Source organism: Canariomyces notabilis, assembly GCF_033297395.1.
Source record: "Canariomyces notabilis strain CBS 508.74 unplaced genomic scaffold N656scaffold_15, whole genome shotgun sequence".
NCBI classification, from domain to species: domain Eukaryota; kingdom Fungi; phylum Ascomycota; class Sordariomycetes; order Sordariales; family Chaetomiaceae; genus Canariomyces; species Canariomyces notabilis.
In genome coordinates, this window is record NW_027041837.1 from 545772 (window position 1) to 571653 (window position 25882).

The following is a 25882-nucleotide window of genomic DNA, read 5'->3' on the forward strand; positions in this document are numbered from 1 at the left end:
GACTGTGCAGTGCTTCGCGTGGCACTTACGCGTGGCAGCTGCCATCAGGTCGTTCTTCCCGAGGCTAACAATTATTGAGCCATATGTGGGGCGACACGTGCAGAAACACGCTAACCTAAAATGTCCTAGCGACTTCCCAGAAACCTCAGAAACCTCTCGCTGGAAGGCTCTGCGTTGCCTTCTGTTCCTCTTTCTCAACACCAGCTGATTCCCCTCGCCTTTTCCGACATCGAGCACTTCAGATTATGCCGCTGTCTTCCTGTAATCTCTAACGGCGTTGATTTAAAAAGGACTATTTGGGATTCTCTTTTTTTTCCGTTCGGGCTAGACACGACCTGCCTGCATTGCAGCCGATCTCCATTAATCATCATCGCTCCCACCGCCCTCTTCAACTTGCCGTTCGACTCGACTCGTCTTTCCTTCCGCGTCTTCGCTCCCTGGTCGTGAGAACCGACCAGCAATACAAGCGTAGCCATGGCGCCACAAGACACATACATCGACGATGAAGAGGACTGCTGGTATGGCATCCCTCCATCCCTCCATCCTAGGCATTTCGCCTCGACGCGTTAACCTCTGGAAAAAATCGTCCCATCGTCGCTTTTCGTGCCCATCTTCCTTCAGTCGCGCTAACAGCAATGTGTCAGCCCCCTTTGCATCGAGGAGTTCGATCTCTCCGACCGGAATTTCCGACCATGTCCTTGCGGATACCAGGTACGGCGATTTGTGCTCGACATACCGACCGCGCTGCTAACGACATCCTGCAGATATGTCAATTTTGTTTCAACAACATCCGCAACAACATGAACGGCCTGTGTCCAGCATGTCGGCGGCCATACGACGACAAAACGATACAGTGGAAAATGGTCACTCAGGAAGAGTAAGCTACAGCAATTTCCGCCTGCGCAGTGCCGTGAGCTGACAACCACAGGATTGCCGAGTTCCAGAGGAACATACAGAAAAACCAAAAGAAGCGTGCTGCCGAGCAGCGTCAAAGGGAGGCGCAGAAGCGCGAGGCCGAGAAGGAGAACCGCAAGAACCTTGTTGGCGTTCGGGTGGTCCAGAAAAACCTGGTTTATGTGACCGGCTTGACACCCACAGTCCGCGAGGAAGAGTTGCTCAAGAGTCTCCGTAGGCACGAGTTCTTCGGACAGTACGGCAATATCCTGAAGATTTCCATAAGCAGCCGCAAGGGCAACGACGGCCAGAACCAGTCCCTCGGCGTCTACGTTACATTCGAAAAGAAGGAGGACGCTGCGCGATGTATTCTGGCCGTTAATGGCTCCCAGAACGGCGACAGGATCCTCAGGGCCCAGCTTGGTACGACCAAGTACTGCTCCGCATGGCTTCGACACGAGCAGTGCACCAACCGGCAGTGCATGTTCCTGCACGAGTTGGGCGATGAGGAGGACAGCTATAGCCGGCAGGATCTATCTTCCATGAACAGCATCAGTTCTCAGCGCCCCATTCAAAATCCCGGTACCTCCCGTTCTGCTTCAAGGCAACAAGCTCACCAGTCGCCCGCTCCTGCCCTTGCGCAACCCATGGTCAGGAGCTCTAGCAAGGACGGATCGGATAATGGCGATGCACCGGCCCTCCCGCCCTCCGCGAACTGGGCTCGCAACCCGCAAGTACGCAGTCGTCGGGGCAGTCATGCCACCAGTGGGGCAGCACCGAGCCCCGCCATCTCAAGCGCCTTACCGGCCACTGCAGAATCCGCTGTTGAGGAAGCGTCAGCTGATTCACCCGCCGCTGGACCTTCGACCAAGGCTACCCCGTCCGCAAACCTATCAAAGCCACCAACTCCACCTGCTCAGAAAGCCAAACGCGCCTCGCAGGATGCGCTCAAATCTCTTCTCAAGTCACTTGAGAGCTGCTCTCTCAAATGGCCGAAATTGGCGAATGAAGATGAACTGTCTAAGCTATATCCCCCACTCTTCGACAGCCGTGGCGGGATGCGACGGAGAGCCATGCGCGCGGCCGAAGATACGAGCAGCGTCGGCGATCAACAATCGGGTGGCGCCCGAGAGGCTTCAGAGGGTGAACCCGAGAGCAGCGGCAGTCTTGCGCTCGGCGGCGAGCCCGAGGACCGCGACCATAGCCGTGACCCCCACAGTTATGACCCGCATCGAATCGCACAACCCCCCATTCAGAGGAGCAACACAGAGGGGCTGTTTGGTCAGGCCGTCGGCGCAAGCTTTACCGCCCAAGCGACTGCGAACCTTGGCTCGGTTGGGGCCCGGACCATGACGCCGCAGCAGCCTGCATTCATGCGCCAGCCCGGCGCATTTGTCGATCATTTATCTGCGCAGGCAAACCTGTTTCAGGGCCAAGGTCACAACCGTCAGGGCTCGCGCTTCAGTTTCGCCAATGACGGCAGAGACGCGGCATCGGCCACCTCGGTCAAGCTGACCGCCAACCCCCGCATCATGGCTCAGCAGTCTTCGATGATGCCGTCCTCCTTCCACAACCAACCAGGCAGTCAGTACTATGCCTCTTCTATGCCGGGCCCTCCACCCGGGCTCAAGTCGACGGGCACGCCGCCGGGCGTGTTTGGTCAGCACGGTTTTGGATCGGCCGCTTTTGGCGGTGCGTCTAAGGACTCCAACGAAATTCTGCAGCTCTTTGGCCGTGGGCGAGCTGCTGGCACTCAGGCTCATGAAGCCGTAAAGCGTGAGTTGATGTTCTATCCTTTTCCTAATCAGTACCCACCCTCTACTTCCTCCACCCCAGCTCCTGCCTCGAGCCGCCTGGCAATGCTCTACGGTTCTCAGCCTGGAGCCTTCCAAGACTTGGGTTCAAAGCAGAAGAAGAAGGGGAAGAAGCACAGACACGCTAACACTTCCTCCTCTGGGGGGAGTGGCTCAGCAGATCTTGCGGACCCGAGTATCCTGCAGGCGACGAGAATGCAGTCTCAGCAGCATCTGCAGCAACAGAGCAATGCCGCACTCGGACAGGGCCTGTTCGGTGGTCAGTCGCAAGGTGGGTACAACAATCCCGGCATGATGTACAATCCAGGGGGTTACCGGGCATGGTGATTCCCTCCATGTCAACGTCTTGTTTGCACAGCGGCTGTTTTCTCTCCTATCCGTCATTCATGAATTCTCGATCACACTTCTGGGGAGGGGCAGCATCTCGTTTGTTCAACTATATATGACGGCGTCTGGCACAGGGGAAATGAGATTTCTGATGAGGGCCATTGTTGGAATTGCACTTTATCCCGTTGAGCATTGCAAAGGCATTGTCCGGAAGGGGAATCGCCTTGAATTGGCGTCATCTGCATTTTTATTGTTTGGGGGGGAGCAAAAGAGCATTCCTTCGGGGAGTCTCGGGGAGTCTCGCGAATTGCGGGCGCGCTGTTGCTGCGTTAGACTCTTGCTCGGGGCCTTTGCATCGCTGGATTTGTTGGGGTACGTCAGGCAAGCTCTCATCGTCTTCCTTCTCGGTATTCCCCCATGTACGTTAACTTGGGCCCCAGGTTTCGGACCGACGGGGTTAAGGTCTTATCGGTGGTCAAATAAAGCATTTTTTACCTGCTTTGATGAGCGATTATCTCTCGGAAGACGATGATGGTAGCCTTGACGTAACCCCAAGCCCTCCTGTACATAATGGCGATGATGGCTTGCTCGGTTGCTACTCCCTTTCGGTCCGGCTCGTGGCGGGTCTGGGTTCTAATCACTTCACTGCACACACACACACACACACACACACTGTCTTGCTTTGCATCAACAATGGATGGATCGCTAATTTGGCTTCTGCAGACGATGATCTACTTGCTATGGACGAGGTGAGGACCAGCATCGAAGCGCTAGTGGCGGATGAGCCAATTGATGCCAACATCCGCCAACCTCCTGGAACGTTCGAGCCGTTTGGCCGGCTCAAAACGCCTTCGGTTCCTCCTGGACTGGGGCTTCCAAACGCGCATCCTTCGCCAGCCGTCTCGCATTCGTCTTTGCAAGCAACGAGTACTGGTCGTCACACGCCGCCGGTAGCCCTCCCCAAGGTTCCAGTCAAGCCTCCAGTGGCCACAGTCTCCAGTCCACTGAGTGGAAAGAAGACGATTGCTCAACCCGTAACTGAGGCGAAAAAGAACATCAAGGCGCTTGCTGCCGAAAGCGGCCTGTCGAAGGAAATCAATTCAAAAGCGAAATCGCAGAAACTTCTGCAGGACGAAGAATTTCCCGCACTTGGTTCCCCGAAACCACAGCGGGCAGCAACACCGGTCGTCCAACCTAAGGCACCAGCGGGTAAAGCAGCCTCGGCTGGAAGTAAGAAGCCAGCTGAAAAGACGAAGGATGTGGATACAGCGAAGGAGGAGCCCGTATCTGCACCGGCCAGGGGCGAAACCCCGAAGCCTGTGGCACGCGCTGCTGAGAAGATTCCAGAGAAGACAGCCGAGAAAAAGGTGGAGAAACGACCAGTTCCTGGCATCCTGAACATCGCTGCAGCTACCAAGGCGGCTCAGATGAAGAATGCAGAGGCGCAATCAACGGACAAGTCGGCCGCGGACCGTGACTCTGCGTTTCCGGCTCTCCCAACCCCGACGGCCGCGTCCGTTTCTTCTCCCCTGGCGCGAACGGCCCCAAAGACGCTGCGAGTGGTATCCACGCCGAAAACTGAGACGCCGTCAACGCCAGTGAACGGTCCCGCTTCGATCCTCGCCGCTCCCGTTGCACGAGCAGTCGCAGCCGCCGCCATCCGACCCGAGACACCAGCCAGCGAACTCATATCCGATAGTGCATCCATCATCTCGGCTTCCATTTCGGCATCGCGAACGAACTCGCCCCCGCCGTCAAAGATCGGGTCTGCGCCGATGCGGGCCACCACCAAAAGCCAGCAGCGTAAACAGCGCAAAGAGGCTTTGAAGAAGGAGGCCGCCACCATCTCGGCTCAACCGGCCAAGGCAGAGCCCGCCGAAATCGCTCCGATCATTGGCCGGAAGAAGAAGCAGAAAAAAGACAAGCCTAACAGCCGGAATGCGACACCCACGGAAAGCAGCTCGGAGAATCCGCTAGCGCCCCAAACCATGCCCGCCGACGAGGTTAAAGAAAACGACGAGGTCAAGGACGCTAAGGAGGTTAAGGAGGTAAAAGAGGTCAAGGAAATTAAGGAGGTCAAGGAGGTCAGGGAGGTCAAAGAAGAGTCTTCGACCTATCGGTCGACGGCAAACGAAACGACCACCCTGACTGACGAGCCGCATAACAGGTATGGCGACCTTAAAGGAAAGATGGCGGAGGCTAGAAAGAATTTGGACCACTCGACGACACCACGGATCATGCCGACCCCGGCGGCGGTCCTGCGCGATCTTCAAGAGGCCGGGCTGGTATCTGGCAACATTGATGACCTAGCCTTCCTCAAGTCGGTGAGCGCCCAACTGGATAAGTGGAAGAACGACCCCAACAACGCGGGTCTGCGGGATCTGGCAGCGAGGAACACCATGACGCCGACAAAATCCATCGTCACAGAGGATGACCAGACAGCCCTCATGGCTGGAAACCCCGTGCGCAAGGTGGTTGACGGCGTTCGCATCCTGCTGACACCCAACGGCGACTGCGTGCGCAATCTTAGCCCGGAGGAGGAAGACCGCTTCCTGGAGCTGCAACAACTCGTGGCCACGTCCATCACCAACCCGGCCGCTTTTGTTTCGCCGCGCCATGAAGCCGGCGGCGGCTTCAGCCTGATCAAGGGCCGCGCGGTGCCGAACGGCCCTCCAAGCTACTTCCCGCCTGGGCCGGGGGCCTACCCGTCTGACCCGGTCAACAAAATCCAGCGCGAGGAGGCAATCTACTACATTAATCAGTACGTCTTGCCGCGGCTTAACCTCAATGCCAGAGACATGAGTCTGCCGAAGGCGATGTCGTCGTGGACGACGGATCCACGGGGTACCGCTGCTCAGGCTGCCGCCAACCTCAGCTCAGTCGCGCCTTGGCTGTACGGCGGTATTAGCCCGTCATCGCACGGCGCGGACGTTGATGTTGACGTCACTGCGGATGCCGCCGCTCCGGAACTGAACTACCCGGGCCCAATTGGCGCGTTTGCTGACCCCCTCCATCACATACCGCATCACCTCCAGCCGCATTCTCACCCGCACTTCCCTCATCCTGGCTTTGCTCCGTACCTTGACCTGCCGAACGGCAGTCCCGGCTCACAGCCTCCTCTCGCGGACGAGATCCGTGACAGCTCGGCCAACAGCGGCAACAACACCAATGCCAGCACCAACAAATCACCGATGAGCTACCACTCCCCAGGCCCCTTTGGCAACGTCCCACTCATGTCCCTCGAGGATGCAGAGCAGGCGCTCGCCGCGGCGAGGAAGGAGACGGAGAAACTGGAAAAGAGCCTCAACCAGCTCATGAAGAAGAATAGGAAGCTTCTGCTCTCCATGGCCGGCGGCGCTGCTTCGTCTGCTTCGCCCACGGCGACGGCTGTCCTCGCGGGCGGCGCCGCTTCCGGTGGTGGGGGCCATTGACTATCCATTGTCCCCGGACGGCGGCAGGGGTCTGGGCGAGGGTATCGCCACCGGGATGCCATCGCTGCCGTGGTGGTTGCGGTCGCGCTCGCGCGGGTACTCAGGGGCTTGAGCAGCCTGGGAGAGGCCGTCTTTGCGGCGGTGTGGATGGCTGTGTTGCTGGTTGAGAGCGTGGTGGCGGTTGCGGCTAGGGGGGTGGTTGGTGGGGTGGAGGTTGTTTGTGCGGTGCTTGATTGGGTCGGGGCGGAGTATTGAGTTTATTGCTGGGTCGGTTAATTCAGGGGTTCGGGAGATCTGAGAACTGGCCCTGAGCCCGCTTGGCGCTATCCTATCCACATGCAGCGGTCATACGGGATTTTGATGCATGGGGTTTGCGTTTGCGTTCTTGGTTGGGTCGCGTCTGCTCTCTACTTGGTCAAGTGAGCAAGCGGAGGGTAGGCTGGCGCGATCTCTATTTTCGTTGCCTTTCTCGTTACTGACAAGGGGAGCTGAGGTGGATCTTGCGTGAATTGGAGGAAATGGATGCATGGGGAAAGACGGATTCATCATTCAGCGATGCTTGCTCTTCAGGGATAGAGCGATACCATTATTCGTTTTGTTTGTGGGATATTGAGCAGTTGTCAGTGTATAGCGGTAGAGTGTACAGTACAGTACAATACAAGCATCGAGCGTTGTCATGATTACTTGGAGCCTTGAGATACAGGAGTATACAAGCATTGAGCGTTGTTATGATTACTCGAAACCTTGAGAAACAGAAGTTTGAGAGGAGGATAACACGGAGTGAAGAAGATACAACTCCTCAGTTCCTTCTGCTGTATAGAGCATAGATGTATACAATACTGTTAGCAGCGCAGTTGAAACAGTCTGGTGGCATCGTACTCCTGCTAGAAAACTCCTGTCTGTATAAGATCATACTTTGCTGCTAGACACCTCCCTGAATCCTGGTGGGCTAACTTCCCTTGTAGTATGTCCCGTACATACGAAGGTACTAGCCCCTGGATTGGCTTTTCGAGGGCACTCTATGGCTTCCACATCATCATCGAGGCTCTCCCTATTGTGTAGAAGTAATGACGAGGCAACTATTTACCCTGCCTTTGGAGCCCCTGCTTATGTCCCTGCGAGGACGCTCCAACTGCTCTGTTACGGTACTAGTAAGTCAGGGGTTGAACCTGTTTTCAGAAATTGTGTACTTGGACAAGCCGCCTCGGCTTTGGTCTTTCTTACTAGAGTGGTTGGCTGGTACTGACTTGGACTTTATCTACCTAGGTACTCCGTAGGAGAGGAATATGGTGTATATACTAAACGTCTATACTACGTTAGTTTGTCCAGCACAGAATTAAGCAGCTATCAGGGAATATGGTCTATAAATGCCGTAACGTAGCAGCCACGCTAGCCATAACGTTGCTACTAGGTATGGCAACAATGGAAGTTGTGACTGGCTGATTGGGGTACTCATGGATTCCATCCCCAGAAAGTGGCCGTGATAAATCCGGAGGTGTCTCCGTTTTGGTTGTGAAGAAGCTGAGGTATCTGGACCGATAGGCCTCCAAACTGGCTGCTGGACTGTTACATGGCGATATTCAAGCAAGCAACGGAGTGTTTCTTCGCTGACTTGCCAGTGGTCTCAGCGTAAGTACTTGTACTGTACATACGCATCACGGATACCCGTCTAGGTAGTAATGATTCTGGGTTTCCCCATCAGCATTCCGGTGCACCCTGTCTGATGGTTCCGCACCTAACAATAACATCATGCCGCCGCCCTCCGGCGAGCTCTGCGCTTCTTCGCCTTGACCCTGGGCGGCAGATCCCGATGGCTGAGGTCGATCTGCCAATCCGGAGGCCACTCTCGCCTCGCCAGCTCCTCGGCGAAGGCCACGCTTCGGTGGTGGCCGCTTCCGCACAAAGCACCCCACCCGCAGGACGAGAGGGTCCGGGTCGTCGTCGGCTTGGTCCGTATCCGAACGACGGTCCATTTCTTTGTCCTCTGGCTCGGTTGACTTTGTTGTCTGCTGGCTCTCGGCAGCATCATCATCACCGATCGAGGAGCCTGCCGTCTGCCTTGAACGCTCCATCGCACCCCTGATCTCGCGCTCGGCTTGCTCGAGTTTGGCACGGAACCGTGGGTGCTCCAGGAGCTGCGCGCGGAGCGTCCTGGACAGACCGGTGTGTCTGTCGCGGGAGACGATGCGAAGTGTCTTGGATCGGCCTCGTGTCATGGCCAAGAGCACAGCAGCTGCAGCCTGCAGGTAAGAAGGGGCCCTCGGTTGTCACGGTGTATGTATCGGATGATGGTCGTTGAGCATGTCTTTGATACAGTCGGTGTAACAACATTCCTACCGTATATAGGCAGTACGTCGATGAATCGCTCCCCAATGTCATAACACAGTACGCTCCAGTCTGGTCATCGAGCATTGAGAGCGAATTCCATGACATCATTATCATCATCGTCATGGTCCGCTCATCTCTTTCGGATCTCCTTCTCTGCGATTGGAAAGTCATCGTTCCCAGAGCAATATGGCAGCTGCCATGGGGTTCGTTGCACCATTATTACTAACGGCTCGAATGCAATCCTTTTCGCGGAGCCTGGGAGTCTCTTTGGATTGCTTGTTTGTGCCGAAGCGGAAACCTTCTTCCTGATGGGAGCAGAGCCAATTTAGCGTTTTGCTTTGTCACATGCCACACCTGGGGAAACGCTGCCATTGAACACCGGCCGAACGAAACGAAAATTGGCAAAAAGAAAAGAAATGTGACAGAACATGAGCTTTATACGCTTTCGTGACACTGGGTCTTCAATTCCCTACACTGCAAAAAGTGCGGGGCTGTCCGGGGATTGAACCCGGGACCTCTCGCACCCAAAGCGAGAATCATACCACTAGACCAACAGCCCGTGTCAGATGTGGGAAAAAGTTGCAGTTTTTCGGTCTATCTCGTGAGAATGCTGCTGTCCAGTTGATTACGGATGGATTAAAGAAAGGGGTTGGAAATGAGGGCGTTAGGTCAAGACTTCACTAGAGTTGGCAGCAGTTAGAAGATAGCTAAGTTAATGAGCACACTACTACTTTGTAAATTGGTGGAGAAACGCACATCAAGCCCAACACACAATCGAGGCGGAAGGGCCACGGGATGAAAGCAAGTTGGGACCAAACAACAAACACAGAACCTGGAAACGATCAAGCGGAGAAGAGTGGCCCTAACAAAACTCGAAAATACCACTATACTACTATTGGAAGCAATATATCCCATAGTTTCAGAGGCCAGCACTGACTAGCAAGAGACGGCCATACAACCCAACGCCCTGAGCCAGTGGAGAGCAGATAATGAATGATTGCCTAAAAAACTACAACTCCCTCTTTTCCCCCAGCCGTGAACCATAAAGGTGCGACCGAGAGCTAATTATTCAGCTCCTCACCTCGGCTTGAGGAGAGCGAGCAACAACAATACTAACTCCCTGATAATCCAGCCCGTGATCCAAGGGAGCAGCATGCCCAGGTTTAGTACTGAGGCTACGTAGCGATGCCCGCATTGGAGGAAACTATCAGATATCATTGAGTCTTGGAATTTGAAATCTCTAGCAGTTTATAGGTTAGAGTTCTATGAACATCTCGAAAAAAAACATGTTGTAAGTTTCCGCCATATCATTGTTGCTCGGAATTCTGTAGGGGGCTCTTCCCATAGATGATGGGAGGTAGAGAAGCAGTCTACAGTACAGACCAGCCAAACTAGTACATCCACATTGCTCGGTTACCTTTACAACGAACAGTAAGTAATCGCGTTTGGTCCAAGCTGGTCGTCTCTTCCCGCAGGAGTATACTAGCAAGTGATTCGAAATCGCTAACTTCTGCTAAAACAGAAAGGTTCTTGCCTCATGATTCCGGATGAACTGTATCTCCAGTGCCAATCCGCCGTTTATTGCACTTCAAGTAAGGACTCAGCGTTTACATCTCGTGATGGTGACTCAAGAACGGTTTCACCTCCTGTGACATCCGCCCATCCCACCCCCATTGCAAATCTCGGCCGTTGACCGAACCTAATGTCTAGCTACGGCATATGTACCTCTTTGAGAAGTGAGAACACTATCTGCGTCAACCCAGGGTTTGTAGCTGGGTAGGTATCTTGCAACTTTAGAGGCAACTCGAGCTGCCTCGCTCGGTTACACGTTCAAGAGCCCAGTTCCCGAGTATAACCTATGGTTGAGCAGTCTAGAAGGGATAAAAGCTGATCAAAATTGCACATGTATGCTCAGTCGAATAAATGGAATGGGATGCTGGGAAGTTCACTAACCATAACACAAGTGTATAAGGGCCTGGCAAAATCCCAATCCAGTTCTATGCCAGGTAAGCACGTACCTCCTTTAGACAGGGGCAATACGAGACGTTAGACAGACCAACCTGGAGTGAGTCATCCGTTCGTCCGCGGCTTTTGGGGGAAGAAGGGAAGAGCGCTGTTGGGGATGTTAGAGGCTCAAGGGTTGAGCAGCAAAACAAAAGGGCTTCGTCGGGGATCGAACCCGAGACCTCGCACAAGCACTTATTTCAAGTGTGGGTGTAACCCGAAGCGCGAATCATACCACTAGACCACGAAGCCGATGTTGACGTAAAATGTGAGAATATCCCTAATTCAATCAGGATCTGCTGGGCTGCTGAGGTGGCTCACGCTGGATGTTCTGGTGTTATATGGGAATAGTTGCATAGAGTCAATTGGTGCGGTGTTGCATGGCGTAGCGGGGCCGACTGGGTGTTTTCAGTCGCTGATGCGGGTCTCGTTGAGTTAACAGGGGACGGGTCCGTCAAGGTCCCTTCTGCGGTTCAGGGGCTGGCGATGACTTCGCCAAGTTCAGTCCTGTCTGCCTGCGTTGCCCAAGGACCGTATTGATAGCGGAAAGCTCGTTTTCACATTCACCAACTTGCGGGTGATCCGGGAATCTAACCCTGTGAAACAACAAATAGTACACATAAAATACACATGACTGCCGTTCCTCCTTGCAATGGTATCTCTACTCCGAATCTCGACAAAACCAAAGTCAACCCAGATAAACTCCGAACGCTACTCACCCTCGCCAGCAGCTGAGTGCGACGTCCCAGGCCTACTCCCGGGCTTGCTCAGCCGTCTCAGCTTGTTCCCCGCCTTGGTATTGAACAAGCTTTTGACCCTCCTCAGGCGGGACATCATATCCTGGTCCTTTTTCTTCCTCGCCTCTTCGTCCGCCTCGTCATCCTTCTGCTGCATCTCTCCTCCCTCTATACCATCCACGCCCGCCGCAGACCACCCGCCAGCCGTGATTGGCCTCCTGTCAGGCGTCTTGGGGGGCAGCAGCTCGCCGTCTCCAGTCCCTACCCCACCACCATCACCACCACCACCTCCTCCCACCGCCGAAGCACCAGCACCAGCACCAGCACCAGCAGGAACGGCAGCACTCTTACTCCTCCCATGCCCGAACCCGAGCCCGGCCCCTGCCGCAAAACCCTTCCCTTTCCCTCCCCCACCCCCACCCACACCCGCATTGACCTTATCCCGAATAAACGCCTCATTCCTTAGGACGGTAACCAGCACCTCCCAGGCGGGCTTGTCCTCCTCACCCGGTGCAAGGGGCCGGGTGCGGCCCGGGTTGCGCTGCGCAGCGGGGTTCCGCCAGGGACAGAAGAAGCGGTGCTCGCGCACGGGGTCCAGGTGGTCCATGGGCGCGGGGACGAGCACCGTCTGGGTTTCCGGGTCTACCTCGCGCGACCGGAACATCCACAGCCCCAGCCGCCGCAGGCACGTGTGGCACGACGCGCTGTTGGGCACGGGCGCGCCGCCCAGCCGCGTGTTGGTCAGAGACTGCCAGCCGAGAAGGGCCAATGCCAGGGCGGGGCGGTTGATTTTGGTACTTGTTGGGGTTGCGGGGTTATTGGGGTTTTTATTGGTGGTGGTATTGCTGTCGTTGCTGTCGTTTGTCGTGCGGTTGTTGTTGTTGTCGTTCGGAGGAGGGTCGGTGAAGAATGTGCTGGGGAGGTGGGAGATGACTGTGTCGAGATTGAGGTTTGGCGGGAGGCGGATGTTGAATTCATAAGGGAGAAAGGGGCGGCGCTCACAGAGCTCGTCGTACCGTTGGCGGAGAGTTTGGAGGGCGACCTTGGGGTTGGGAAGGGGCAGACGAAGGAGAGTATCTGGGATTTTGTTAGAAACGCGGCCTTTGAACAAGATAGGCTTCAAGGAAACCATGCTTACCGTCGCACCCCTTCTTCCTCCACAAACAGTCCTCGGCATGCGACTCGATAACCAGCTCGGCATACTTGTCCACCACCGATTGAGCAATCTCGGATGCGATCAGCACCGGAACCTCCGCCCCATCCACCTCCTTGCGGTTTACCCTGACCACCAGTTCGCGGCCGCACAGCGTGCACTTGACGCGCTCCTTGCCCTGGCACACCCAGCCGCGCTTCGCCCACTCGATCTCGTTGACCCGGTCTGGCTTGGGCGTCCAGTCCGTCAGCTCCTGGAAAGTCGCCAACCGGCGCAGCAGCTGCTCGCGGTCGCCAGGGCAGTACTTTGGCGGCGGCGGCAGCTCTCCTCCTTGTCCGTCGGCAGCCCTTCCTCCGGGGCTGGCAGAGCCTGGCGTCCATTTGCGGAGGGTGACGTTGGATATTGTCGTTGTCGGGCGTATGCTAGCGGGGGATGACTGCACAGACGACGACGTGCCATATTTTGTCGGGGTAGACATGGGTCCGCCAACGCGGCGCTTTTTCTGGAGTAGCTCGTCATTGACTATTCTGAGCGAGGGATGCGGCGAGGAGCGCTGCGAGGCGGGCGATGAAGCGGGATCGGCCATGCTGTCGTCCATGTCGGCGCTGTGCTCGGAAACGGCGGGCGAGGGCCGGCTGCCGATGCCTTGGAGCAGGGCATTGAACTTGCGTTTGACGGTGGCGTTCATGCTGGGGCCGGTCTTTTTCAGGCGAAATGTGATTGCTCTTTGCCATGCCGCCGCGACGGCAGTGGGAAAGAGTGAGGTGCAGCAAACAGTTGTAATTGTTACCAGGGTGACCCGCGCCCCACTATAATCAGTCTATAGGATTGGCGATGATTAGCGTTGAGATGCCAGTGGTGGCCTACAGATAGATCTTCCTGGATTCCGAAGTGAAGAATTACAGGATTCGAATCTCAAGCACCGTGATCGCAGACAGCACTTGCCTTGGTTTGTTGCGGAATATGTTCCTGCCTTGGGAACAAAGCAACTTTTAGTGAAGCAGACCGAAGTCAGTACAATCAGTACATTTCTTACTGTATATCGGCTGTAATTACAATCAGGACCGCCCTGTATTTTACGTTACATGTATTTTATGTAATTCTTTGGTACATTCCTGGCGTACCACGCTGGAGCCTGGACTAAGTAAGAGCACGACGTTGACCGCGGCGACGATTGCCTTGCCCCTCGACATAGAGAGACATGCCCTATAATCAGGCTCACATCAAAGAGCTATGAGCTTGGTATGTAACAGAGGTAAAATTAGACGATGTATATCCGGGTTGTTGATATCACTACCACTCCCAGTATGCCTTGAACTTATTCGCATCCTCTCATTAAGAATCTCGTCATGTAGGACACCCCTGACTACCCAACCCAGACTCCCAAAGACCAAACCATGCCTACCTACAACCCATTCAAAAATGAACTGCCATATCGCGGGTATAATCTATACTCCCAATAACCACAGAGCCCCAGGAACACCAACTCACACCCCTATAAGCCATTCTCTCCTGCCATTCCAATCCACAGCCACACCAGGTCTCCCCTCCCCCCGCGGCCAAGGTTCAGTCACAGGAGCTCCTGATCACAGCCTCCGCTCCCGAAACCCAACCCACCCACCCCACCTAAGCATCAACGAGCTCACCACCACACTAATACTGCTCAACGCCATAGCCAGACTAGCCCAGACAGGATCCAGACGGACGTGCTCGCCGTCCCCAACAACAATGGGGTAAAACACGCCCGCGGCAACGGGAAGGGCAAGGCAGTTGTAGACGACGGCCCAGCCGAAATTGAACTTGATGCGGCGGAACACGACGCGCGACAGGTCCAGCAGGGTCAGAACGCTGCGCAGGTCGCTGTTGAGCAGCACAAAGTCGGCGCTGCTGATGGCCACGTCGGCGCCCGACCCCACCGCCACCCCGACGTCGGCTGTTGCTAGTGCTGGCGAGTCGTTGATCCCGTCCCCGACCATCGCCACCGTCGCGCGACGGGCGGTTGATTCCTCGCTGTTGGTGGTGTTGGGGTGTGCTGGTGCGTTTGCTTTGAGGGTCGACTGCAGGTACTTGATCCGGTCGGCTTTCCCCGTCGGCAAGACCCCCGCCATGACCTGATCTTGCGGGATGCCCAGCTGCAGCGCGACGGCTGACGCTGTGGTCGGGTTGTCGCCTGACAGCATCCACACGCGGATGCCCGATTGTTGAAGCGCACGGATGATGGGCGGTGCTTCGGGCCGGATGGGGTCCGAGATGGAGAGAGCGGCGGCGAGTGTCCAGGTCCCGGAGGGAGAGGCGGCGGTTGCGGCAAGGGCGATGGATTTGGATTCACTCTTCCATTGTTGGAGAACTTGCGCTGTAGACGAGGGGATAAGTACTGAGAGGTCTTCCATGAGCGCCTCGTTGCCAACGGCAATCTCGGAGGCCGCTTCGCTGCCGGCCTTGCGGTAGGTCGCTTTCATTCCTTTCCCAGGAACTTCTTGTAAGCTGTCGATGGTCACTTTGGATGTCGTCTTCGCGGCGCAGAAGGAGACAATGGCCTTCGCGATCGGGTGGCTGCTGTTCTCCTCGACTGCTTTGAGTGCCGCCAGGATCGAGTCTCTCTGGGCCTCATCGTCAGCATACAGCTCCGAGTCGGTTATGCTTGGCTCTCCGCCCATAGTCAGCGTGCCGGTCTTGTCAAAGACGACACAGTCGACGCGGCTGGCCTTTTCGAAAGCTTCACCACCTCCCTTGGCAAGAATGCCATGCTTCGCGGCGATACCCCCACCCACAAAAATGGCGGTCGGCGCCGCAAGTGCGAGACCGCAGGGGCATGCGACGACAAAGACGGAGATGGCAAACTGCAGGGAAAAGGCGACCCAGCCGCCAGACGTAACGTCCAAAAAATGTCCCGGAATCCGGCCACTGGCGCCCAGGGAAAGCCACACGATCCATGTGAGGATAGCAATGAGGGTGACAACAGGGACAAAGTATGAAGTCAGCAAATCGGCGATCTGCTCGATTGGGGCTCGCTTCGTTTGGCCCTCGCGGACGACCTTGACAATCTGGTCCAGAAGCGATTGACCCGGCGCGCCAGTGATCCGCACCAGCAGCGAACCGCCGTTGTTGACTGTTCCGGAGAAAACCTCATCGCCAGGGGTCTTTTTCACCGGTCTAGACTCGCCGGTGAGGCTGGACTCGTCAAAGTTGCTCTCGCCAGACACGACAATGCCATCTGCGGGCGGCGAGGCGCCATGAGTGACACGGACAACGTCGCCGAAATCGAGCAGGTCCGCCTTGACAACGACATCCTCTGCTTTCTCCGTTCCGTAACCCTCGACCAGGGTGGCCGTCGTTGGGCGGAGCTTTCCCAGCATCTCTACAGCGTCGCCGGTTCTAGATTTGCTGTAGCTCTCGATCAGCCTGCCGAGAAGCAGGAAAAAGGTGAGAAACACCACCGAGTCAAAGTAGAAGTTGGAGTCGTTGGTCTCGGCCGGCCGGTGTACCGCTGCCGCAATCATTTGCGAAACCGACGAGATGTAGGCGATGGTGGTGCCCAGCGACATGAGCGTGTTCATGCTGCCAAATCGGTAGAAGCGCTGCAGCAGAGGCACCCTGCTCCCTCGCCGCCATAGGGTCATGATCTCCTTGAAGGCTCGCCGGTGAAAGAGGTCAGCGGCAAAAAAGTACACAGGGGTGGCCATGATGAAAAGGGCAATCTGGGCCCTGCTAATTCCAGAGGTCCACGGGTGCATCATGAAGTGCTTCGATTCGCTGTCAGGGAGCAGGCTCATGTACAGGATGCCGATAATGAACGACGGAATGCACACGAGCCCGGTAAAGACAACGCGGTAAAGGATTTGTAGCTGGTGTTTTCGTTGAATGAGCCTAGACCGCTCTTCTAGGCTTGGCGGATGGTATATTGACGCAGTGAATTGTGGATCACTGGCCTCGATGGCGGCTAGAATTTGCCGGATGGTGAATGCTGGTGCGTCCGCGACATAGGAGATCTTCATGATCGGACGCTGGAGGGTCGGTTGGTTGATGACGGACAACTGTCGCCTAAACCCTGCGAGGCTGTTGGTTACCCGGGTAGGGCAGTGCTCGCAGTAGATGCCGCCAATCCTGATTTCTACCGTCCTCTCGTGATTTTCGGCAACCTCCTGATCAAGGCTGACGACGGCATCGAGTGCTGCATCGTACCCAAGGTCCTCAATCGCCTCAACCACCTTGTCAGCATTGGCTCGGCCTTGGAATTCGACAGTCGCGCTGTTGGAAAGCACATTGACAATGACATCCCGGATCCAATCCTTCTTCTTCAACTCCTTGGTGATTGTATTGGCGCATGCGGCGCACGTCATTCCCCCAACAGCAAGCGTAGCCCTCCAGGTATCTGGCTTAACAACGCCCTTGGCCTTGTTTTGCTTGATTTCGGTAACGGCGTCCAGCGTTGCCTCGTAGCCGAGGTCCTCGATAGCCTGGATTAGCTCGTCCGCCTTTTCTTTCTCGATTAGGTCCACAGTCGCACTGTTGTTGAGCAGGTTGACCGTGACATTTGACACCCACTCCCGTTTGCTCAGGTTCTCGGTAATCATGTTGACGCACGAGGCGCACGTCATGCCCCCGACTGCAACTGTGGCTCTCCAGAGCGGTCCTGATGAATCCTGGTCGCTCTCAACCACAACAAAGGGTTTGGACGGCGTCAGTGCTTGAGGGCCCGAACTGCCGCTACTGCTCAAGGCCAAATCCGAGTACCGCGACGTGGTCTCCAGTATCTGCTTCTCATCTGGCGCTGTGCCGGTCTTTCCAACACTGCTGCGGCATTGTCCACAGTTTAGGAGGTGAGCGTTGGTCCTCTGATGGTGAGACGCCCTAGGCCCTGAGGAAAGAATCCATTGACTGAGAGCTGTAGCCACCGAGCCATTCCTGGAACTTCTGGGGCGGCTGCTGCCCTCCCCGTTGGGCAGGCTGTCGGTCATGGCCATGTCGAGGTCAGATACGTGTCCGGAAGAGGTTGTGGCAGCGCATACTTCGAAGCCGCTCTCCTCGAGTGCCTCTCGCATCCGCTGGAACGATGCGGCCGGTGTGTGCTCGACCGTCACTACGGACGTGACGATGTTTGGCGAGACCCACTTGACCTGCTCACCGCAGGACTCTTGCAGGGCGGTCTTTATAGAAGAGACACAGGTGGGACAGTGGAGATTGCCGATGAGGAACGAAGTTGTGACTGTGTCAGTTGCCGCGGCCGGCGCTGACACGGGGTGGAAGGGCGCCATGGGGGGCAATGTGGCCCGCGAGAACCGGGTAGCGCGGCACCTGGGAGTGCTGCTTTTGGTTCCGGCAGACTTTTCTGCCCAACTTGGACAGCGGCGAGGATGCGAGAGGACGCGAGCTGGGCTATTGTCGACTGCCACGGCCGCAGTGCAGCTCGTTTAGATTAAATGACTGTCCCAGAAAGGAAGTGCGGACCAGCGTTGGCGATATAGCCGAGAGGCGCCGAGACTGGGCACCGATGACCGTCTGCTAGAGGGGTGGGTAACGGGCAGCGTCTCCGATGGCTTGCTTCTTGGACAGTTGTGTGTCACCCACAACGAATATCGTGCTAGTGGATAACTGGATAGGGCTTCAACCGAGGTGCGTCGGAGGTGTGCATCGTCGGAAGGTGACGGAGTGAAGCACCGGTTCATGGGAGAGCCCGTGGTGGTTTTGTAGTCTAAGAGGATTCCAGTATTCGTAGTTGAGGTGGACTAGAATAGAAGCTCATGAATTTATTCAGCCCTTTCACGCACAAGTCGCGCATCTGGGGACGGAGCAGTGCTGGGGCAAGTGCAAAGTTAGCATCACGAATGGAGCCTGGCCTGGGCCCTTTCCCAACTCAACAGTGCAGGTGCCAGCAACGATGAATGCGCAAGGGTTGAACGTTGATCCATCACACCGACAGAATACATTACAGGTCTTGGACGCTTTGGCACGGTGGCAATTGCCGCTAACGGCCCCAAAACGGCTTCTTTGTCCATGTGTCCTAAAAACAAGAATTCTCCTTGATGAGCAACGGTAAAAATTTGATGAAATCTGGCCTAAAGACGAAGAAATTGAAGGAAGGAACGGTATGTCGTCACTGCAGAATCCAGGAGCGTTGGCGCCAAGCCCTGCAAAAGCAGGGTTGCCACTTGGATTCACACGGGTCAAGCCGCACAAATGCCGCAGACCCTTCCGGAACGATTACGGCATCCCCGACCTCGCGGATCGGCTTACCAATGGCTTCGCCGCTCCCCTCCGTCTCCGAACCCGGGCTGTGGAGCGCACCGGATCCGGATCCGGATGACCGGCGCATTGCCGGCTTTGTTCCCTCTGCGCCAGGAAAGGAAGAACAGAGAAGCTTCGACATGCATAATTAGGTAACCACGCAATCGCGGCAGACCGTTGACTCATTCCCAGACTGTCGGTTTAGATCGAGGCACAAAGTTCAGGCTGTGTTAGCGGGACTAGTGCGCCGATTGCAAGGTGCAGTCAGCCCTGCCCAAAGTGCACGCCGTTCAGCCTTGCCTGAGTGGGAAGGTCCTCTGGGTCGAGGCTGCGATGAACGGTTCCCAGCGTCGGCCCTAATAATTTTGGTTCCTTGGAGAGAGTTTTGAAATGGAAGGCAAAGAAGAGGAGTCTGCACGTGATAACTAAAGGTGTGAACTGCTGACATAAGATGGAAGGACCTTGGTCCCCCACACTAAGTCCCGATCCGGCTAGCGCAAATCACGCAATCGCCTGCCATCAACGCGAGCTCCGAATCGAGACGCCTTCAGAGGCTGCAAACCACTGCAAAACCACATCCTGGGTCATAGTTTTCCTAGCTCAGGGTGCGGCACTTATTATTATGGGTAAGCGACTCCGGCCTCGGTTCGAGGGATAATGTAAGGTAGGTGGCCATGTAGATTTTCCATCTTGGTGATTTTCTCTTTTATTTTCTGTCTTCCCTTTTCCCCATGCCTTCACTTCGACTTTCCCGTCGTCCAGACCATTGAAGCCTTTTCTCGCTGGCTTCGTTGTTTCTCTCAGTTTTCTCAGTGCGCAAGCGGTTCGAGGCAGTCCCTGGGCCCATTTGCTCTCTATTGCCTCGATACTTGGCGAGCGGCCGAGTATTGGCTCTTGAAGACGCCTTCAAGACCCGTTTCGTCTCTGCCATTGTAGACTGTGGCAAGTCGCCCAGCCCAGGAATCGAACCCAGAACCATGCAATTGAAGCACGAAGAGACCACGGGTGGCATTGCGCCGACCCCTGACTTCGACGCTCCTCCCACCGTCGTTGGCGAGAAGACATCCGGGCAGACTGTCCCGCTCGGTTCCATCTTTGGCCCGACCTATGTCACCACTCAGCTCCTCGTGCAACAGACGGCCTACAAGCTCTCGGACAAGATCTTCTCCTTCTCCCCTGAGACGTTCAACCTCGATGTGGCCGTGAAAGACTGGTCGCGCGCCGGCGAGAAGAACGCACACGGCGAGAAAACGACCGTCGTGCCGCTTCAAACACGCGCCGGCGCAGGAACGCTTGCCCTAGGCTACATCTTCTCCAAGGACTTTGATCTCAGCAAGCGACACATTCCCCAGTCCCTCTTGGCTCCCTCGCTGAGCCTCCGCCACCTGCGGTCAGCTTTGGATCAGCTCTCACTCCTCTATGGCGTGGCCAGCCCATTCGTCGCCCACGTTGCCGCTGCCGATTACTCAGCTCAAGACGGCCTCATCCCTGAGTATGAGAGCGCCCTTCAGATCGCCGAGGATCTCGGTTTGGGTCTTGTCTCGAGCGCCTCTGCCTACGAGGCCCAGCACATGTCGCTCCTTGCGACCCTTTTGGCTGCCTTGCTGCCTACGGTTCACGTGTATGACGGACTCCGCGTTGCGAGAGAGACGCTGCGAGTTGTGGATGCTCTGAGCGAGACCAGCATCGCCGCGGTGTACAAGCGCATCTCCGCCCAGGTTGCCACCTTGAACAAGAGGCTGGACACGGCCGGAAAGGTTGTCGAGCTTCTGCGCCTGTTTAACGACGAGCTTGGCACCGCCTATGCCCCTTTCGAGTACCACGGCCATCAGGCGCCCGAGCTCGTTCTCGTCGTGTTTGGCAGCATCGAGTCGCAGCTTGCCAAGCAGGTCGTGAACACGCTGGCGGCTGAGGGCAAGAAGGTTGGTGCCGTCAATGTCCGCATTTACCGACCCTTTGTGGAAGAGGCCTTCCTTGAATGCCTCCCCGAGTCGGTACGCCGGATCGCCGTCCTGGGTCAGGTCCGCGACGCTATGGCCGTGGATGATGCATCGGTGCAGTCTGTGCTGTTTTCGGACGTTCTCACTGCCGTCTCGTTTGCCGATCAGTGGTCCCAGGAGCCGGCTGTCGTTGATGTCAAATATGCCGCGTCGACTCTCCACACGCCCAGCTCCATCGCCTCGATCATCCATAAACTCACCAGCAAAGACGGCCAGAGTGAGGTCAGCCTGATTCTGCGGTCTCTGGAGAAGGCCCAGCAGTACACGTTCTGGGACATCGACAACTCGGCAGCAGTTGACTCACCTTCGGCCCTCGGTAAACTGCTTGCTCGCGAATCCCCAAGCAATGTCTACGTCCATGAGACATACGACAATCTGATCCAAGGCGGTGTTGTCCGCACTGATATCAGGAGTTCCGAGAAGCCCATCGAGGCTCCCTTCGCTGTTGAGGAGGCCGACGTCATATACGTTGGCGAGGAGAAGCTGCTCAAGGATGTTGCCATTGTGAAAGATGTCAAGTCTGGCGGCAAGCTGATTGTTCGGCTGCCCAACTTCAAGCCGGAAGACATTGAGAAGCGGATTCCTGCACCGGCAAGGAAGGAAATCCAAGACAAGAGAGTGGGACTCTTCGTCCTCGATTCTTCCTTCTCGCCCGCTCTGGAGAAAGAAGCCAAGCTTGTTGCCCAACTTGCATTCTTACAGGTCGCGCGACCTGAGATCACCCAACCGCAGCTCGCCAAGTTTGGCGAGATTGCCCAGGATCAGGTGGCGCTGTCAGAGTACACCGACGCTCTCAATCAAGCTCTCCACAAGGTTGAGGTTCCCGCCAGCTGGGGCGAGGAAACAACGGAAGTCCTTCCTGTCCACGCGCTGAAGCCCACCAGCTTTGTCCCATTCCAGAAAGATGAGCCGGAGCCGGCACTCAAGCTGGATAGCTGGCAAGAAGCTGCCAAGGGCCTAGTCTTCAAGGAGGCATACGGCACTCAAAGCTCGCTGCGTCCCGACCTTAGCGTCAAGACGTTTACGATCCACGTCAAGGAGAACCGCCGTCTAACGCCGCTCGCCTACGACCGCAACATCTTCCACATCGAGTTCGATCTCGGCGACTCGGGTCTTACGTACAACATTGGCGAGGCGCTGGGCATCCACGCCGACAACGACCCGCAGCAGGTGCTCGATTTCATCGACTTTTACGGCCTCGACGCCAACGACCTCGTGCAGGTGCCGTCGCGTGAGGATGCCAGCGTTTTCGAAACGCGCACCGTGTACCAGTCGCTCGTGCAAAACGTCGACATTCTGGGCAAGCCGCCGAAGCGCTTCTACGAGGCGCTCGCCGAGTTCGCGACGGACGAGGCCGAGAAGAAGAAGCTCGAGTTCCTCGGCGGCAAGGAGGGCGCCGACGAGTTCAAGCAGCTCTCCGAGGTCGACACGGTCACGTACGTCGACGTGCTGCAACGGTTCCGCTCTGCGCACCCGTCCTTCCCGGACCTGGTGCGCATCGTGGCGCCCCTCAAGCGCCGCGAGTACAGCATCGCGTCGGCGCAGGCCGTCACCCCGACCTCGGTGGCCCTCATGATCGTCGTGGTCGACTGGGTCGACCCGCAGGGCCGCACCCGCTACGGGCAGGCGACGCGCTACCTGTCGCAGCTGAAACCGGGCACGCCCGTCACGGCCTCGGTCAAGCCGTCGGTCATGAAGCTCCCCGCGCGGGACACGGCGCCGCTCATCATGGCTGGGTTGGGAACCGGGCTCGCCCCCTTCCGGGCGTTTGTGCAGTACCGCGCCATGCAGAAGGCGCAGGGCAAGGAGATTGGCGCCATCCTCCTGTACCTGGGCAGCCGCCACCAGCGCGAGGAGTACCTGTACGGAGAGGAGTGGGAGGCGTACCTGGATGCCGGGGTCATCACGCTGCTGGGCGCGGCGTTTTCGCGTGACCAGCCAAAGAAGATTTACATCCAGGACCGCATGCGCCAGACCATGAAGGATATTGTCAAGGCGTATATCCGTGATGAGGGGTCGTTCTACCTGTGCGGTCCCACATGGCCCGTGCCTGATGTTACGGCTGTGCTGGAGGAGGCGATTGCTGTCGAGGCAAAGGAGAGTGGGCGTAAGGTGGATCCGAGGAAGGAGATTGAGCGGTTGAAGGAGGGTGGGAGGTATGTGCTGGAGGTGTATTGATTGATTGGGGTTCCTCGAGCGAGCGAGTCTTGTAGATGGATGATTGGTTAGGAGGTGCTTGTTTCTGCGAGTTTGAACTTTGAACAGAATATTGTTATGATTCCCATTGTCGTTGCTTGAAGCGATTGTGTATGCGCGCAAGTAATGTCTGAATTTGGATCTGATGTGCGCTTTGTTTCGATGCTATGCGGGGGTTGGTTGCTCCGCACCGACTTGTCACACAGCAGCAGTTCCCCCAATGCCGAGAGTCTGGGGAAGATGTGCGGTGGCCATGCCAAGCATCTCGGACGCGGGGTTACAGGGGCTCAAGAACCGATGCTGTGCCGGGGGGTGGGGTAGCTCAGGGCCCGAGGTATGTATTATACCTGGGCCGGAGCTGAATCTCGGTGCTAGATTGAGGGGCGAAAGGGAAGCATTCTGTCTGAGCTTGCCTGCCTCATTGTTCCTCAAATAATCCATAGCTGGGATTGTTCAAAGGGGTGTCACTCGCCCAAGTTGCCCTACACCTTCTTCAACCTCCTCACGTATTCACCTCGATCTCATTTCCCCCGCTAACATGTCGGCCGCAATCCGCGTCGTGCCCAGCGTAAGTTCCCGTCCCGTCCCCTTGTTCTCCAGCAATCCTCTAATAACGTGTCTCCTCATGGCCATAACAGCGGGCAGCAAAAGCCACCTCCCTCCTGCGAACAATCCAATTCTCGCACCCCCCATCCTGTCCCTGCCACGGCAACCCCTCCCATCACCATCACCACCACCAAGTCCAACATAACCATCCCTCCTTATCATCCCCCCCCTCTTCTCAAAGCATTGTCTCCCGCTATGCCAACCGCCACCACCCATCATCATCATTATCATCATCGTCATCATCAAGGAGGGGATATGCCACGCCGCGGGACCCAGCGCAGCAAAAGGAGTACGCCTTTGAGATGGCGGCCTCGTCGATCCGGTTCGGCCCCGGCGTGACGCGCGAGATTGGCATGGACCTGACCAATATGGGCGCGCGCCGCGTGTGTGTCGTTACGGACGCCACCGTGGAGAAGTTGGAGGCTATGCGGCAGGTGAGAGACGCGTTGGAGGCGGAGGGGTTGGAGTATAGGGTTTTTTCGGGGGTGAGGATTGAGCCGAAGGATTATTTGTAGGTTTTGCGTTTTGTTTTGTTAGTTTGTGTTGGTCGGATTGAAAGTGGCTGTGGAGTTGGTGGGGGTAAACCACATAAAAGGGGACATGCTGACCGGAAGCCAACAGCATCAAAGAGGCCATCGAATGGGTGACACCTTACCAGCCGGATGTATTCGTCGCCGTGGGCGGCGGGTCCGTCATGGACACGGCCAAGCTGATGAATCTCTACTCGTGCTATCCCGAGGCCGACTTCATGGATTTCGTCAACGCACCGCTGGGCAAGGGACGGCCGATCGACAAGAAACTGCGGCCGCTCATCGCGGTGCCCACGACGGCCGGAACAGGCAGCGAGACGACGGGCACGGCCATCTTTGACTTGGCCAGCCGCCGAGCCAAGACGGGCATCGCCCACCGCAACCTCAAGCCCACGCTGGGCATCTGCGACCCGCTCAACACACGCACCATGCCCGCCGCCGTCAAGGCCAGTTCGGGTTTGGATGTGCTCTGCCATTCGCTCGAATCGTGGACTGCTATTCCGTTTAATGAACGCGTGCCGAGGCCGAGTAACCCGATTCTTCGCCCCGCGTACCAGGGCGCGAACCCGATTAGTGATATCTTCTCGCTGAACGCGCTCAGGTCGACGGTCAAGTACCTGCCGCGGTCGGTCAGGGATCCGGAGGATCTGGAGGCGCAGAGTGAGATGTTGCTTGCGTCTACGCTGGCGGGGGTCGGGTTTGGAAATGCTGGGGTTCATCTTTGCCATGGTATGTAATCCTTCTGCTGATCAAGACAAAGGTCAGCAAACAAACAAACAAACAAGGGGCTAATGAATGAACACCGTCTAGGCATGTCATACCCCATCTCCGGCCAGAACCCAGGCTACAAGCATGCCGGGTACGAGGTCGACTCGCCCATCATCCCGCACGGCGTGTCGGTGGCCGTGTCGGCGCCGGCCGTCTTCCGCTTTACGGCGGCCTCGAATCCGGACCGCCACCTTGCCGCGGCCGAGGCGTTTGGCGTTGATGTCAGCAATGTCAAGCGGGAAAGCGCGGGCGAGGTCCTTGCCGACGCGCTCACCAAGTTCCTGGCTGACTTGGGCGACCAGCCGGCGGGGCTGAAGGCGCTGGGTTTCGGCCGCGAGCACATTGAGGAGCTGGTCGACGGCACAATACCGCAGGCCCGCGTGCTGATGCTGGCCCCGGGACTGGCTAAGGAGCTTGAGCAAGAGAGGGATCAGCTGCGGAGGCTGTTTGAGGATGCGTTGGAGCATTGACCGGGCTGGGCTTGGAGAGGGGAATGGGTGGTGAAGGTCACAGTGCATGCCGAGCTTGAAGTATTGTGAGTTATTCATGTGAGCTATGGTCAATGGTGGGCAATATATGTGGACCAAGGCCGTCGACGGACATACAATAGGGGCACTGTATGTAGACAACAGTACACCCTTGATCTGAACGTGTAAATAAGAATACATACTATTGATCCCATTCATCTCTTCAATGTGTTATCTGGCCATTGTGTTGGCGGCACTCCTGTTGGGATCATGCGGCCCATTGTGTTCTGCCCAGTGATAATATATATTGCTGAGCTTCTTTGCTTCTTTGACGGAAGCACCCTCTCCGTGTATCACCCGTGTCTCTCGAGCGAGGTGCCTTGCGGCTCTTTACAGATCTAA

At 56.6% G+C, this 25882-nt stretch overlaps 6 protein-coding genes and 2 non-coding genes across 8 annotated transcripts; 3 read left to right on the forward strand and 5 right to left on the reverse strand.

Moving 5' to 3' along the window:
- Positions 1-474: 474 nt before the first annotated feature.
- Positions 475-6466, forward strand: N656DRAFT_799282 (uncharacterized protein; the record flags this gene model as incomplete). Its single annotated transcript, XM_064817852.1, has 5 exons — positions 475-518; positions 645-711; positions 765-877; positions 929-2979; positions 3759-6466. 5 exons carry the CDS (start codon positions 475-477, stop codon positions 6464-6466), a joined length of 4983 nt encoding a protein of 1660 aa, XP_064669014.1.
- A 1416-nt stretch (positions 6467-7882) lies between these two features.
- N656DRAFT_162899 (uncharacterized protein) lies at positions 7883-8787 on the reverse strand. Its single transcript, XM_064808710.1, has 3 exons — positions 8202-8787; positions 8079-8151; positions 7883-8021 (listed from the first exon to the last, which is right to left on the reverse strand). Exons 1-3 carry the CDS (start codon positions 8680-8682, stop codon positions 7919-7921), a joined length of 657 nt encoding a protein of 218 aa, XP_064669015.1. The 5' UTR covers positions 8683-8787; the 3' UTR covers positions 7883-7918.
- Positions 8788-9281: 494 nt separating this feature from the next.
- N656DRAFT_t90 lies at positions 9282-9353 on the reverse strand. The gene has a single exon. It is a non-coding gene; the product is annotated as a tRNA-Pro (tRNA).
- Positions 9354-10952: 1599 nt separating this feature from the next.
- N656DRAFT_t89 lies at positions 10953-11050 on the reverse strand. Its single transcript has one exon. It is a non-coding gene; the product is annotated as a tRNA-Pro (tRNA).
- Positions 11051-11346: 296 nt separating this feature from the next.
- N656DRAFT_755765 (zf-C3HC-domain-containing protein) lies at positions 11347-13631 on the reverse strand. The gene is made up of 3 exons (XM_064813105.1): positions 12674-13631; positions 11962-12612; positions 11347-11916 (listed from the first exon to the last, which is right to left on the reverse strand). Exons 1-3 carry the CDS (start codon positions 13374-13376, stop codon positions 11510-11512), a joined length of 1761 nt encoding a protein of 586 aa, XP_064669016.1. The 5' UTR covers positions 13377-13631; the 3' UTR covers positions 11347-11509.
- A 473-nt stretch (positions 13632-14104) lies between these two features.
- On the reverse strand, positions 14105-17943 carry N656DRAFT_790509 (heavy metal translocatin; the record flags this gene model as incomplete). The annotated part of the gene is made up of 2 exons (XM_064816895.1): positions 14105-14136; positions 14310-17943. 2 exons carry the CDS (start codon positions 17941-17943, stop codon positions 14105-14107), a joined length of 3666 nt encoding a protein of 1221 aa, XP_064669017.1.
- A 1947-nt stretch (positions 17944-19890) lies between these two features.
- N656DRAFT_790510 (uncharacterized protein) lies at positions 19891-23091 on the forward strand (the record flags this gene model as incomplete). Its single annotated transcript, XM_064816896.1, has 1 exon — positions 19891-23091. One exon carries the CDS (start codon positions 19891-19893, stop codon positions 23089-23091), a length of 3201 nt encoding a protein of 1066 aa, XP_064669018.1.
- Positions 23092-23549: 458 nt separating this feature from the next.
- N656DRAFT_780740 (Dehydroquinate synthase-like protein) lies at positions 23550-25695 on the forward strand. Its single transcript, XM_064815438.1, has 4 exons — positions 23550-23677; positions 23748-24226; positions 24337-24974; positions 25056-25695. The coding sequence occupies exons 1-4, from the start codon at positions 23648-23650 to the stop codon at positions 25481-25483; spliced, it is 1575 nt and encodes a 524-aa protein (XP_064669019.1). The 5' UTR covers positions 23550-23647; the 3' UTR covers positions 25484-25695.
- The last annotated feature ends 187 nt before the right edge of the window (positions 25696-25882 follow it).

Bases quoted from the DNA above. Each gene is read 5' to 3' on its own strand.
- N656DRAFT_780740 (XM_064815438.1), top strand. From the start codon at position 23,648: ATGTCGGCCGCAATCCGCGTCGTGCCCAGC. The intron at 23,678-23,747 runs GTAAGTTCCCGT...TGGCCATAACAG, and splicing joins CAATCCGCGTCGTGCCCAGC to CGGGCAGCAAAAGCCACCTC. The intron at 24,975-25,055 runs GTATGTAATCCT...AACACCGTCTAG, and splicing joins TGGGGTTCATCTTTGCCATG to GCATGTCATACCCCATCTCC.
- N656DRAFT_755765 (XM_064813105.1), bottom strand. From the start codon at position 13,376: ATGAACGCCACCGTCAAACGCAAGTTCAATGCCCTGCTCCAAGGCATC. The intron at 12,613-12,673 runs GTAAGCATGGTT...ACAAAATCCCAG, and splicing joins GAGGAAGAAGGGGTGCGACG to ATACTCTCCTTCGTCTGCCC. The intron at 11,917-11,961 runs GTGTGGGTGGGG...GTTTTGCGGCAG, and splicing joins TCGGGATAAGGTCAATGCGG to GGGCCGGGCTCGGGTTCGGG.
- N656DRAFT_162899 (XM_064808710.1), bottom strand. From the start codon at position 8,682: ATGACACGAGGCCGATCCAAGACACTTCGCATCGTCTCCCGCGACAGA. The intron at 8,152-8,201 runs GTGCGGAACCAT...GGGGAAACCCAG, and splicing joins CGGCATGATGTTATTGTTAG to AATCATTACTACCTAGACGG. The intron at 8,022-8,078 runs GTCAGCGAAGAA...ACAGTCCAGCAG, and splicing joins TACGCTGAGACCACTGGCAA to CCAGTTTGGAGGCCTATCGG.